This window comes from Neolamprologus brichardi, chromosome 22 (genome assembly GCF_056152115.1).
Source record: "Neolamprologus brichardi isolate AB-2024 chromosome 22, ASM5615211v1, whole genome shotgun sequence".
Classification (NCBI taxonomy): Eukaryota; Metazoa; Chordata; class Actinopteri; order Cichliformes; family Cichlidae; genus Neolamprologus; species Neolamprologus brichardi.
Window position 1 is genome coordinate 17,028,545 of NC_142124.1, and position 12,893 is coordinate 17,041,437.

At 45.2% G+C, this 12,893-nt stretch overlaps 1 protein-coding gene across 1 annotated transcript in view; it reads left to right on the forward strand.

Moving 5' to 3' along the window:
- The window catches only part of znf704 (zinc finger protein 704), a 64,005-nt gene extending 51,243 nt beyond the window's left edge, over positions 1 to 12,762 (forward strand). Inside the window, exon 9 of the mRNA XM_006787865.3 lies at positions 325 to 12,762. Within this exon, the coding sequence (XP_006787928.1) occupies positions 325 to 439 (115 nt within the window). The 3' untranslated portion in view covers positions 440 to 12,762. The remainder of the gene's footprint in view (positions 1 to 324) is intronic.
- The last annotated feature ends 131 nt before the right edge of the window (positions 12,763 to 12,893 follow it).

Sequence of the window (12,893 nt, forward strand, 5' to 3'; positions counted from 1 at the left end):
AGTTTCAAATAGTGAGGTCAGTGTAAACATGAGTAATCTCTATGAGCTGAAAACTCGCGATTGCTCTTTTAGCTCGGTTATGACATCTTAGATGATGTCCCTAAGTAGCTCCACCCTCCTGCGGCTTTGAGGGGCAACCAGTGAGAAAAAAGCTTTCTTCCAGGGAGGCTGGCCTTAAAGGGAGCTAATCAGTTTGTTGCAGTGGGCATCTGGGCAAGAAGTCCAGGAATAATAACGCCCAGTGTTATAAGCGTTGTGCTGTTGTTTGTTATGTCGTTAATATATAACAGCTTCATGTGTTGTTGGTCTTCATCTCTCCTCCAGTCGGAAGGTGCGTGGCGAGGGGAAGAAGTGCCGTAAGGTGTACGGGATGGAGAACCGCGACATGTGGTGCACCGCGTGCCGCTGGAAGAAGGCCTGCCAGAGATTCACTGACTGATCGTCCCCTGCAGCTCGCCACACAAACAAGCCATGCAGTTTTCCAGCTGAGGAAAACAAGGGGGAAAGGGGGGGGCGTCATCCTGCATGCATTCGGTTTTCTTCAGATCAACATCGCAACTGTCTGTCAAGCTATGGCCCCGCCCTCGTTCTCCGGCTCCGTCCCACACCCCACCCAACCTCATCAGCTCCACTGAACCATTCCAGCTGTGGAAGCAACCGCAGGACGGCAGAGTCACCTTTCACATCGCCGTCCGGGATTCCCAGCGTGGGCTCGCCATTCCCTTCTTTCCCAGTTTTTGGGAAAACCTCGGTGCAGCTAAACAGTGTAAAGAAAAAAAAAGATTTCTGCAGTTTTTTTTGTTTTCTTTTTTCTATGTTGGGTTCAGTGTTGCATCTTTCTATGTTTTGTACAGCTCTGGTTTTTAAATGAAAGTCTTGTCAAAGAAGGGGGTCGAGAAAAAGGCCAAATGATTTATTTTTTTTTTAAGTGTGTGTTTTCTCAAAAGATTAGAGTAAAAAACACTTTTATATCCAAAAGAAGAAGGGAACTCTCTGAAGTCCGTTTGAAGAAAGCTATGAAAAAGCACGTGGAGGTAAAGCTCGCAGTTTTTGTTCTTCCTTCGACTTGTTCGTCCCTTTGTATCCAATTCTGGACTTTGAGGTGATCTTTTACCCCGGTTCCTCACGCCTCCCGGACAGCCCCGAGGGAATGCATGCGTGGCATAGCCGGGAAGAGGTGGTGGACGGTCGGAAAGGAGGAGGAAGAGACACACACACGTACACAAACACACACGAGATGAATGACCAATGCAAAAAAAAAAAAGAACAAATAAAGCAGAAGATCCAACTTCCAGTCAGGGAAAGCAGATGGACCATACGAGTGATCTACACACAAACACGGTTTCTTCTCACACAATCAAAAGCAGATCACGTCGACTTGTATTCGTTGTTTCTTTGCTTTACCAGGGATGTGATTCTGAAGAGAGCAAAACAAACCAGCAGCTTAAAGTGTATGCAGCACTATCTCAACAGCTTCTATCTTTCATGACAACTTTGCAACCAAAAACTCCAAAAACTTTATCCTGTCCTTCACGTTTTGTTTTGGGTTTTTTTTGGTTAAGGTGCCATGTTTAGTGTAGTCGGTGTCATTTATTTCTTTTTCTTTTTTTTGGTGAAACTAAGACTGTTTACCTACCTGCTACTACAATGTGTGTTAAAGACCCTCCTCATAGCACTGGAAGTCAGCAGCATGCGACGCCATTAAACGTTCAAAGCAATCGTCCTCCTGCACCAACTTTTACTCCAACAAATTAAGTTTGTTTACATCCGCCACAAAGGCGCCTCCTGATGACCTGATATCCAAAAGAAGGGCGGGTTGAAAACCCAAAGTGAGATACTTTTTGTGTAACACAGTTCCTTTGTGGTCCCTCTTAAAAGCTGGAAGTGTTTCCGCGTCATCTCCTGACTGGACGTTACAGAAAGAGTAATAATATTTGTCCGCCCGCCTGAGGCTGCTCCCCCTTAAATTCTCTGCAGCAAGCTTTTGTTTTCATTTTTGGGAGAGCAAAGCGGCACCTAATTAAGTCACTCCTTTGGCGTTTAACTTAATTCACTCGGAACGCAAAGCTTTGGCTCACAAGAGTCTGTGTGATTGGCTACTGAGGTGAAAGGAGGTTGAAAAGCCTCCTTTCTTCCGCCTCAGAGCCAGGAAGTAGAATCACGAGGCCCGAGCGTTTACAAACGCAGACCAACTCTTTCCATCTGCTTTCTAAGATCGTCCTGAAAGCCTCGACCTTTTTTGGGAGGGTTTCTGTCAAACACACTCTCTCACACGCACACCCGTGCACAAACAGGCTTCATCAGAGTTTCTAAAAACCAACACCAGCTGATAAACTCACACACGCTCGTCCAGTTTAAGCGCCTGAAAGTCGTGGCGCTCTCTTACGTTTGATCAGCTGTTTCTAGTTTGTTCCTGTATTCTGTATATATTTGTTTTCCTTTTACGCTCCTTTTTTGTTTTAATGACCGCCGACCTCTGTCATCACAAATGCCACCTTATGAACGAGCCGTGCTGTAGGCGCAGCCTTCAAGTCACTCTTTGAAAGGCCATTGTGCTTGTTACAGTGAGGTTTTGTGAACATGTTACTGTTTAAGTCAAATCTATTGTCTGGAAAGAAACAGTTGCATTCAAAGCTGAAAAAATGAAACTAATTAGTTTTTTTAATTTTCATACATATGAATATACACATCCATATATATATATATATGTATATGAAGTGTTTATAATTTTTGTTTTCATGTTCTGCTGAGGGAGACTCTGTGTTGTCATCGGCTTCATAAACTAAGCTCATTAGGCTCTTTTGAGTGCGTGTGACCCTCACGTTCCCGCCTGGAGCTCCTTCACCTTAACGCTCTCCACTGCCGGCGCTGGGTCAAAAACTGCAGTTGATTAAAACCTTTATCATATTTCCAATTCTGCCACTCCACCACCCCCATCGTTCCCCGCCCGTGTCACGCAGGCCCGCCTGCAATTAGTTTGATTGACACCTCAGTGTGTTTGCGCTCGCTGGCTCTTGTGTGTGAACTCTGAAGGAGCCCCGGGCAAAGCGCGTGTGTGTGGGGGGGGGGGAGGCTGCTGCTGAAGCTCGGTGCTCCTGCACTCCCCTGAAGCGTCTAACGGCCCGTGGCGTTTCTCTGTCTCGTCCACTCCTGATTTGCCCGCACTGGGGTTTAAGGATGTTTTAGTTGAGGCTGAATGGGGCTTCTCCGTCTCAGCATCTGGATCGTTTTCCTCCACTGATGTTTAAAATATATTTATATATATTTGGCAGCCAATCAGATTCAGTCAGGGTCCTGTCCAGAAACGAGTCCCTTCAGTTCATTCAGAGCACTGGATAATTACAGTGGCAGCATTTCCAGGCAGCTAGTTTTTCCTCTCTCTGCGTTGTCGAGCCGATCTCACGGTTGACAATAAGATTTGGCCAAAATAAGCTCATCTCACTCCCTCTCTTAGAGGTGATCCAAAAAAATTACCTCAAAGATATATTTGCTGCCATATTTCTGAAACCCGTCCATGTCCTCTTGGATCGTGGGGAAGCTCGATGGGATTTGTTTTGTGGACCGTGGCCCGATCTGAGAACATCTCGATGGCCCAAAGATGGCCTCGTCGTGACGGTGCTTTCAGAGACACTCTGCCAGGGTTTGTCTTTGCATGCTGTACGTCCTGGTGCCCTCGGTGGAGGGAGAAACAGAGGTGCTAAACACTCAACGCAGTGCTGTTTCTCCATTAACGCCATTTTGTAAACATTGTTTTGCTGTAGAACATGAAAATAAAATAAAAAACCCACCCAAAAAACAAACAAACAAAAATACACGGTTGTTTTTTTTTATGCTTTTATTTCGGTGACCTCTATTGATGACTGTTTCCTCGCGTCTGCGGCTCAGCCCTGTGAATAGATGGAAAACACTGGCAGAATATTAAATCGGCTTTTTTTCTATTTCACATTGAATCTGAGCTCTTATGTTCAAGCTTGGAAGTTATTTTCTGTAACAACAAAGAGCTTCAGAATAACAGCTGATGAAAATCGAATCACAGTCCATGTACTCACTGGTCCTTGAGCTTTCAGGCTTCATCAGCAGGTTCGGTTTTCATTGAACTGCAGATCTTTGAGCTGAATATGATTCTCTCATTTTATTTCAGCTGTGCAGTCTCAGTCTGCTCGAGTCTGAGCTTCAAAACGTACTCAAAAGAATCAAATATTCACCGTGCAGGAGGGCTCGTTTCATAAGTCTAATAATTGGTTCATTAATAATCACCACAGCTGGTAAAATTAGGACTGTGGGAACTAAGTTACATACTTATGGGTTGTAAAGTAGCTTAAAATGGGTTGTTGTGTTCTTTTCTTATTTTTGTCACATATACTGTTGCAGTTATACTCATATTAAAATAATCAGACTAATAAATGTGATCCCAGCCAACCAGAAACATCTGCTTCAGAAGACCCGCAGTTCAAAACTGCTGCTTGTGAGGGGCAGCCAATCGGTGGAAAGCTGGCTAAAAATGAAAGGGGCTGAACTCATCAGGCTTGTACTGTAGCCCGTCATATAAATAAGGATTATTTCAAACTGTGAGTCCATGCAAAGCTACTCTAGCCGAACCAGAGAATAAAAGGCTCATTATAGGAAAGTAGCACAATACATAGGTCCCCTTTTAAATTTGCCTTCAGTGCTGATGAAGACCTTCAAAGGCTCTGGATGGAGTGAGTAAACGGGCAGTTTTTTCTTACCGTACACCGAGCATGATGAAATTTGACAAAACGTGCAGACATATGGCTGCAGCATCTTGTTATTTAACTATCAAATGGAGATGTTTGCAGAGATGCATAATTTATAATTTACTCCCATTTAGATGAAAATAGCAGGGGAAAAAAAAAAATCACGATGTTCATCATTTTACCCCCAAATTGACAGGTTAATGATGTGCAGCACACCATATGGCAGCATCGCACCGATCAGATCATCTAACTTGTTCATTCATATTAATCTGATCTCTCAGCCCCGAAACCTGATGGGATTTTGGGGGGTGGAGGCGTAAACACGAGTTCAGAAATGGGCTATCATTATAAACACGTGTTCACACAGCTTAATTAAAACGGTGGCATCAAAGGCCCACGATAGGCGGGCTTGTTGCTCGAGAGGGAGCCATATGAATACTTATGAGGACTTTTTTTGCTTTGTTTTTTGTTTTCTTGTCACACGGAGCGGCAGCGGCTGGTCTGGCTTTTGTTCTCTGTCGTGTTTACTTCGCTGCTGCCTATTAAAGGGCTGAGCTGTGATTTATGAGCCGAGTAAAACAAGACAGCATTATTCTACTTACGGACGATATAAACATCAACTCTCATGAGCTATGGGGGACCCTCTGTGTGTGTGTGTGTGTGCGTGCGTGCGTGTTGCACTTTGGGCTGTCACTGCTCCTGAATGGCGGCAGCTTTAACAGCAGTTCACGTGTTGACAGTTTTATGAGGACCCCTCGTTTGTGTAAGCTGATCCTTAACCAGATCAATATTTCATACGTGACGACGCTTGTTTTTGTGACAAGAGGCTGACACTTAATATACCCTGTATCATCCACCTATGAGGTCAATATATGCTACAGTACAGTATATCTAAGCTACAGTATCGGTGTGTATCAGTACATTTGTGTGATATCTCTAACTATAATACGATCAAAATTCCTACTTTTTTTTAATTTAAAGTGACGGGCTGTGCCTTTGGTCAGGTGCCCCCCCTCCCCGGCCCCCACCTCAGCTGTGTCTGCAGACGTGCCACCCACCCACGTCTAGTGGGCGATAATGTGCGTGAGTCCACGGTGCTGTTATCTGCCCCTGCGCCCTGCAGTTTGCCTCACAGACCCTCCAGTGTTCTGCAAGGCTAACAGCAGGTGGCGCTCTGCTGAGACTGGGGAACAAGTGTGTTTGCAGTGTCAGAGCTTTCCAACTCTCTGGGCTGGTTTTTATGGCTTCTGTGCTAACTGGCAGGATTTTTTGGGGGGGGGTGTCTTTGCCTCTTTCCAGCTGCCAGTGCAGCAACAGGGGGCAGCGTTGTTGTTGTTGTCGATTTAAAAGGGTAGGGGCCCTCTTCTCGAGTCCGTCCTTCATTCATTCAGGAATGTGAATAAGGAGGAGGAGGAGGGTGGAAGGATGGGTGAAATGGCTTTGGGAAACGCTCAGAAGTCCTGAGTGTGTGTTTCCAAGAGCTGCTCCCCCTTCTCGACCACCACCTCTCATTTCTGGTGGTTACCTTTTGGAGGAGTGTTGAATGTGCCTTGATGAGCGTGGAGTTTCTAGATCGGACCTCAAGCCGTCGCAGCGTTGTGCTCTGAGAAACTCTGGAGGAATGTTTCTGGTGCTGGCTAGTCTGACTTCTCCTGTGAGTCGTGTTCAGAGGCCTCTTTAGCCCCGTCTCAGCTCCAGAAAGAAAGATGTTGCAAGATATCTGCGAGTGACTTTTCTACTCTTTGCTGTAAACTTATTTTTTTGATCCAAACCTGATGATGATAATGATGATGATGCTGTGTTTCCAATGTGTTTTTTGTTTAGTTTTTTCCCCCTTCTCTTTGCTTTCCCAAACATGAACCCTCTCTCCCCTTTGTGTAAGGGCTTGTAGATAAATATATGTTGACATGAAGAAGAATCGCTGTCGTGGTGCAATCTCGATATGTTTGGGAAATCAAGGAAGCCTCGTTTTCAGCAAACGGCATGTGAAACAGTCGGTGAGATGATCCATTTTTAGCGCTGAGCTGCTAAGCAGCTTCCACGGGAAAACCTCAACGGGCATCGCTCGCGTTCGGCGTGAAGGTGAGGCGATCAGGTAGAGAGAAGAAACTCACTTTCCGTCAGCCGGAATTCTATCATTGGAATTTTAATCATTCGGAATGTTAATTCGCTAAACAGTCGAGACGGCGTTCAGTCTTTGTTTTCAGGGTATTTGTGCTGCAGCTTCCTCAGTTTGAACTCGAATATGCAACAGAGAGCTCGGCCCTCTCTCCAAACTGGATCACCTCACTGGCTGTTTTATTTTGATTACAATCATGTAGACCTCAAGAACTCAATGACTGTCGCACTGGATTTTTACACTCCTTTTTCAAACATTATATATATATATCTATATCTATATATAAATATATATATATACACTGCTCTGGTCTAACTGTATTTTTAATACTGCATGTGCATGCAAATAAGGAAATTATGGGAAAACATGACTTTATATAAATGTGCTCTACTTGTGCTGTGGCGTCCAGGACGGGGACTCGAGAGCAGCCGGTGCAGTCCTCGGTTTAAACTGTGACTGCACGCTGTGTCACAGTTTAGCTTACAAATAAAATCCTCTGCTTTTGTTTGCAAATCTCTTTAAAAGTACCCGATTCCTCAGCTGGTTGGATGCTGAGGACGAATTCTTTGTCGTCCCTCCTCCTGCATGCACCGCCCTTGGGAAGCTGGATTGAAAAGACACCCAAAGCTTTGAAAAGGCCGATGTTTTCCATGTGTGGACATCAGTCACAGGAGGCCTGAATCATGTGGTGCTTGATTGAATCAACTGTTTAGACCACACACAGTACAAAATGATTTGAGAGGTCTAACCGCGAGTTCCCTTAAACACGGTGATTATTTAAAACAACATTTCCCCGATTTTAAGATGTTTAAGAAACTTTGCAAGGGGGACTTTGTTTGGCGGCGGCTGCTCTCCGCCCTGACGTGGTCGCCACGGTATGTTGCGTTTTTCTATCCTTTTGAAGCCTCTAAATGTAAATGTTTGATATGTGTTTCCAGACTGTAAACTAGATGCAACACATTTTCCTGCTCCAGAGTCTGTTCAGTGCATTAGGTGCCACAGTTGGGCTGTAAAATCTCAAACACTTCCTCATCTGTTACCACCGGCAACCGCAGCTGGGAGCGTTTCTTCTACGCCGAGGTGCTTAGGGTGTCATTTCTTGGACGGGGTCGGTTCTGCTTTTGATGCAGCTGCCAGGCGTCGAGAAACTTAAAGCAGCGAAGGCGTTTTGAGAAATCTTTGCTCTGTTGAAGCTAGGAAGTGAAAGTATATGAAGCTAATGTCAGCAACGCCGATATCCGGAGGTGTCCAATGACGCGGCGCTCAACGCTGCAGACACTTTGTGTCCTTGTGGTTGAAATGTTTGCATGTCCAGTACATGTCCTATGGAGCAGTCCCAGCAGCAGCTGGCAGATGCCACAACTGCAGGAGCGGCACACTAGTGTCCACTTTTTGGCTCTCGGCTTCTCTCTGTGACACAGAGACTGGGAGAAACGGAGGAGGCTGAGTTGGTGTGCAACAAAATCCACCTCCAGCGTATTTGAATCTTAAATTAAATGACCCATTTGTTTGTTTCAGCTGCACAAAAACCAAAGCATAAAAAGCAATAATTTGCCAGCGTCAGCAGGATTGTGGCCCAGACTGTTTCTTAGTTCTAAGTTTTGTATTTCAACCCAAACCAGAATCAGTTTTGTTGCCTAACTGTAACCAAACTGAAAAGAAAATCAATTATGATGCTACGAGCTCTCCCACCAGCACCGCAGAAAGTAACAAGTCTGGGTGAAGAAATGCTCCACCGCACCATTAAACAGGTGGATGCCATTTATAGATCAATTCAGTCACTGCAAAACAGTCACACTAGAGAAAACAGTGGGTGGAGACCGAGGGTGACCAATATTATTGCAGCTTCAAAAAGGTTGCATCAATGACGAAGACCATGTCTTCAACGTGACTTTGGTTCATGAAGATTGTGATAAAATAGCAATAAGACGGAAACCATCTGGGATTGAACACGGCCAAGTTCGCCAAGTTACATCCAATCTGTGTTGATGCAGCGATTCACTGATGAAGCCGCAAATATCACAATCTGTAAGTCCAGTCCGAACCTCACAGATTTAAAACATGAAGACAGAACAACGATTTAACTGCAAAATGACAAAGGCGCTGAGTAACCTGTAAGTAGGAATACACCCAATGGCAACCAGTTGAGTCGAGACCCCGAATGCAAAGAGAAGCGTCATTGATGGACTGGCTCAGGTTGGTTGCAGCGTGCTAGGAATCTGTCTGCGTTTCTGAATTAAGCAGGGACTTTGCTCGAGTCCCTGTGAGGTAAATTTAATCATCAGCTGTTCATCCGAGTGCCTGCTTGAGTTTTGTGACCGATCAGAGTTAACACGACGAATCACCATCTACACACCATGCCAAAGTGACAGACGTCAAGCAGATGTCAGATTCACTGCTCAATCCTCGGGTCTGCAGTTTGCTTTGTCTGCTGTGGAGTATAATCAAGACTTTACATGGCAGTTATGTGCAAACCTGCCAATCTGCCCACGAATGATTGGAGTCAGACTAATTGTTTCACCTTGCGATCAAAAGTGATATTGGTTACCTCACCTTCTTGCAATCATCCGATGAATTTGGAAAAGGTTTCCAAATTCGGAATAGGTTTTTTTTTTTTTTTAAACCTATTCACATGGAGGTTGCCGTGTCCTGTGTTTGCTCTAGTGTGACTGAGCCGTCAGAGGCGCTGCTGTGGCAGAGTGTACCGAGCTCCTTCTGTTTTTCCCAGTCTGGAGGTTAAGCTAAGCTGACAGGCTAACTTCTCCACAAGCTTCAGAGGTTTTCTCGACTCTCATCAAGAAAACAAACAAAGACTTTCTTGATGAGCTATCCCTTTGGCATTTGGATGCAGGCTGTGATGACTGATTAAGATAGTTTTCAGATAGAAATCAGTTAATCTTTGCAAGTGCCACCTTAAACCAGACAAAAGGATTTCCTCTGGTATCTCCTCCAGTCAACATTATGAGCCTGTAACACCCCCTCTGACATCTCAAACACCATCAGCTCTGAGAGAAACACTAGTCTCCCAAAGTCTCTTCCTCCTTCTATATGTGCTGAAAATGAGTCCTAGGAAGCCGCTTAAAACTTCACGATGAGCTCCAGTATCAGTCTCACAGGCCTCCTTCCTCCTGTGCCATCAGGAGTAGCAGTGTTATGTTCTCACGAAGCTGGCGTCTCGCGCGGGGGGGGAGTCTAAAGACGGGGATGGGCGGTACGCGGCCGATGTAGGGATTTAGCTCAGACCGTTTGGGGGCGGTACGAACCGTTTCCAAACTGGCGATGCTCTCTCGTTTTCATCCATCGCTCAAGCAACTGCATCATTTATATCAGTCGGCATCATGTATCAAGCAGGGTCTGTTGGGATAATATGCAACCGTACATCAGCGACAACACATTTGTCGCCTTTTTTCTTTGGGCTTCTGTCACTGCACGCATTAAACAGTGATGTAACACAACACAGACCTCTCTCATCTCCACACACGCAAGCAAGCAAACACAATATGAGTGAAAGAGGTGTGAAAGCCCACTGAGTGAGATCATGGGTGCGATATGTGGCCCTGCTGCTCAGCGTATGTCCCCGTGGCTTCAGATCTCATCATGTGACGATGCGAAGAGCTTGCTCGTGTCTCACCGGGCCGCTGGTCCAAAAACACAGATCCGCTAAGGAGTTATCGGCATCTGTGTGTGTGTGTGTGTGTGAGAGAGAGAGAGAGAGAGAGAGAGAGAGATGATGGACTGTGTTTCCAACGACCGCCCGAGGTATGTCCCATCTGCTCAATGTAGCATTTATACCTCCTCCTGTTGTGTTTGTGTTGTGCAAGTGACCACAAAAGCTTTTTTTGTGTGCGTATGTGTGTTTGTACACCTCTACTCCCTACAAAGCCTGGTCAAGCCATTCCTGCAACCATAAATGCACATTTCAGTGTTCAAGCTGTCGTACCTCATGAATTTTCACCGCCCTACACACACTTCTGCTCACACCAGCCCAACGGCCGCCTGCGTGATTCATTACCACACACACTGGCATCTGCGGAGCATCACCTTCCATCAGGCAACCAGTATGAGCTGTAACTCCGCGTTTACAGGACGCGGAGGCCTCTCTGAGTCAAGAGCGCAGACGATGTTCGGTGTTATCGGTGGAGCGCGTGAGGGAGGGGGCGGGGGGAGCTGCTGCTGTTTGTGCGTCCGCGTGCGTCCGAGTCTTTGAATAATTGACGAGGACGATGAGAAACGGGGCACGCACGCAGGGCTCCCCATGTGTGACCTTCGATGATAAGAATCGCTGCTGTCCGTGGAATCGGTAGCTTGCCTTTTACTGTGAGGGTGCTGGAGGGGGGGAGAAGGAGACACACATGGGTCAGTTTTACCCGAGACAAAGAGATTTGTGCAACCGCAGGCTCTGGTTTTCATGAAGGTGGAATCGGTTCTGCATGTTGGCGCCACAACAGAAGGTCTCAGATGTCCGTGGGGCCGATCACGTGTCTGATCCCCCCCACTTCTCTCTTTGCAGGGTAGGAATATGCTTATTCACATTATCGTGAATTTTGAAGAGAAGATCGATACCAGCTGCTTGTTTATTATCAAATTATAGAACAACGTGCCGCAACAAGTTGGCTTACAGACGAGCGGGCTTTGGTGTCTGCAAGACTGACCTACCCACATCCTCTAAACCAGGGGTGTCAAACATAAGGCATGGGGGCTAGAATTGGCCGGCAAAAACCCCAATCTGGATGGCTCTGAAAAAGGCAATTTTTGTTTTTGACTTTTAACTGTGTTTTCATACGTTTTACAGCTTTTTCCTTCCCCATACTATCATACTGTGAGCGATGAGCTGCCCACTTTATTATTTAGTTATAATTTCTTAAAGTTTGAGTTGATTTTATTTCACTTACTACAGTAGAAAAACTTTATCGTGTGGAAAAACTGATCTGCTCTTTAAATGTGTGGTTAAACTTCTTCACACTGACAGAAAGATGCTCAGCTGTATGTGGCCCACAATGGAAAATGAGTTTGACATCCCTGCTCTAAACTATTTAACTAAGAGGGTTTTTTTGTTTGTTTTTTATTTTCTTTCAGTTGAAAAACTTTCGCCAGTGCTGGACACACATTGCTTTGACTAGCTCCCACAAAACCCCACGGCACAGTAAGTCCCATTTTGTGCTACACACAGGTGGGAAACGGGATCATGGAGTCCACATAATGAGACATACTACAGGGTCCCCTGTGGGACGTGTCATTAATGCCTCCCTAAATAGCAGCGTATCGATCTTCTCGTTCAACTCTTAACAAGAAAAATCCAAAACGGCCCAAATTGTCATTTGGGATTCCCGGAGGTTTGTTTTTTTCTTCTGCCTGCTGGACCTTACACACACTAAGCCATGTTTCGACTGAATGTTCTCTTTCTGCACATTTAAACTGGCCTGCTTCTTCATAACTCGCACGACAACAACAGCTGTCAGTGTCACACACTGAGTCTACACGGGATCCTTTGTGAACACAGCACACGACACAAAACACTTGCAGTAAAGATCTATCACAAAATGTGTACTCTATTGCACCAGTGATGTTATTATTATAATGGCATTCTTTTCCACGATATTATCAAACAACTTCTATCGATATACATATATATATATATATATATACAAACATATATATATATATGATTTTTCTCCGGTTGAGAAGAATCGGTGCACACTGACTGTTAAATCTCCTGTACCATTTTGTTTTTTCTTAACTGATCTGTGTGTGTAGAAAACGCCATCGTTCTTGTTGTAAAATTGTGTTTACTGACAAAGTGCGTTCTGGTGCTGTTGTTGTTTGACTCGGTGTAGAGTTTAGACCTTCTCCAGAGCGATCTGTGTGACTTCAAGTTTCTGCAGGCGTCTGGTTATAACTGAATAAAGATTTTTTGGCAGCTGTTTGTTAGCTGCTGTCGGTGTGTCGTTTCTCCTGAATGTGGCGCTTCTGTGTGAGTGCAGTTTAACCACATGCTTTCTGATAACACAAAGTGTTCCTTAAGATTGTTTATTGGAAATAATGTAGGTCAATTCTACAGA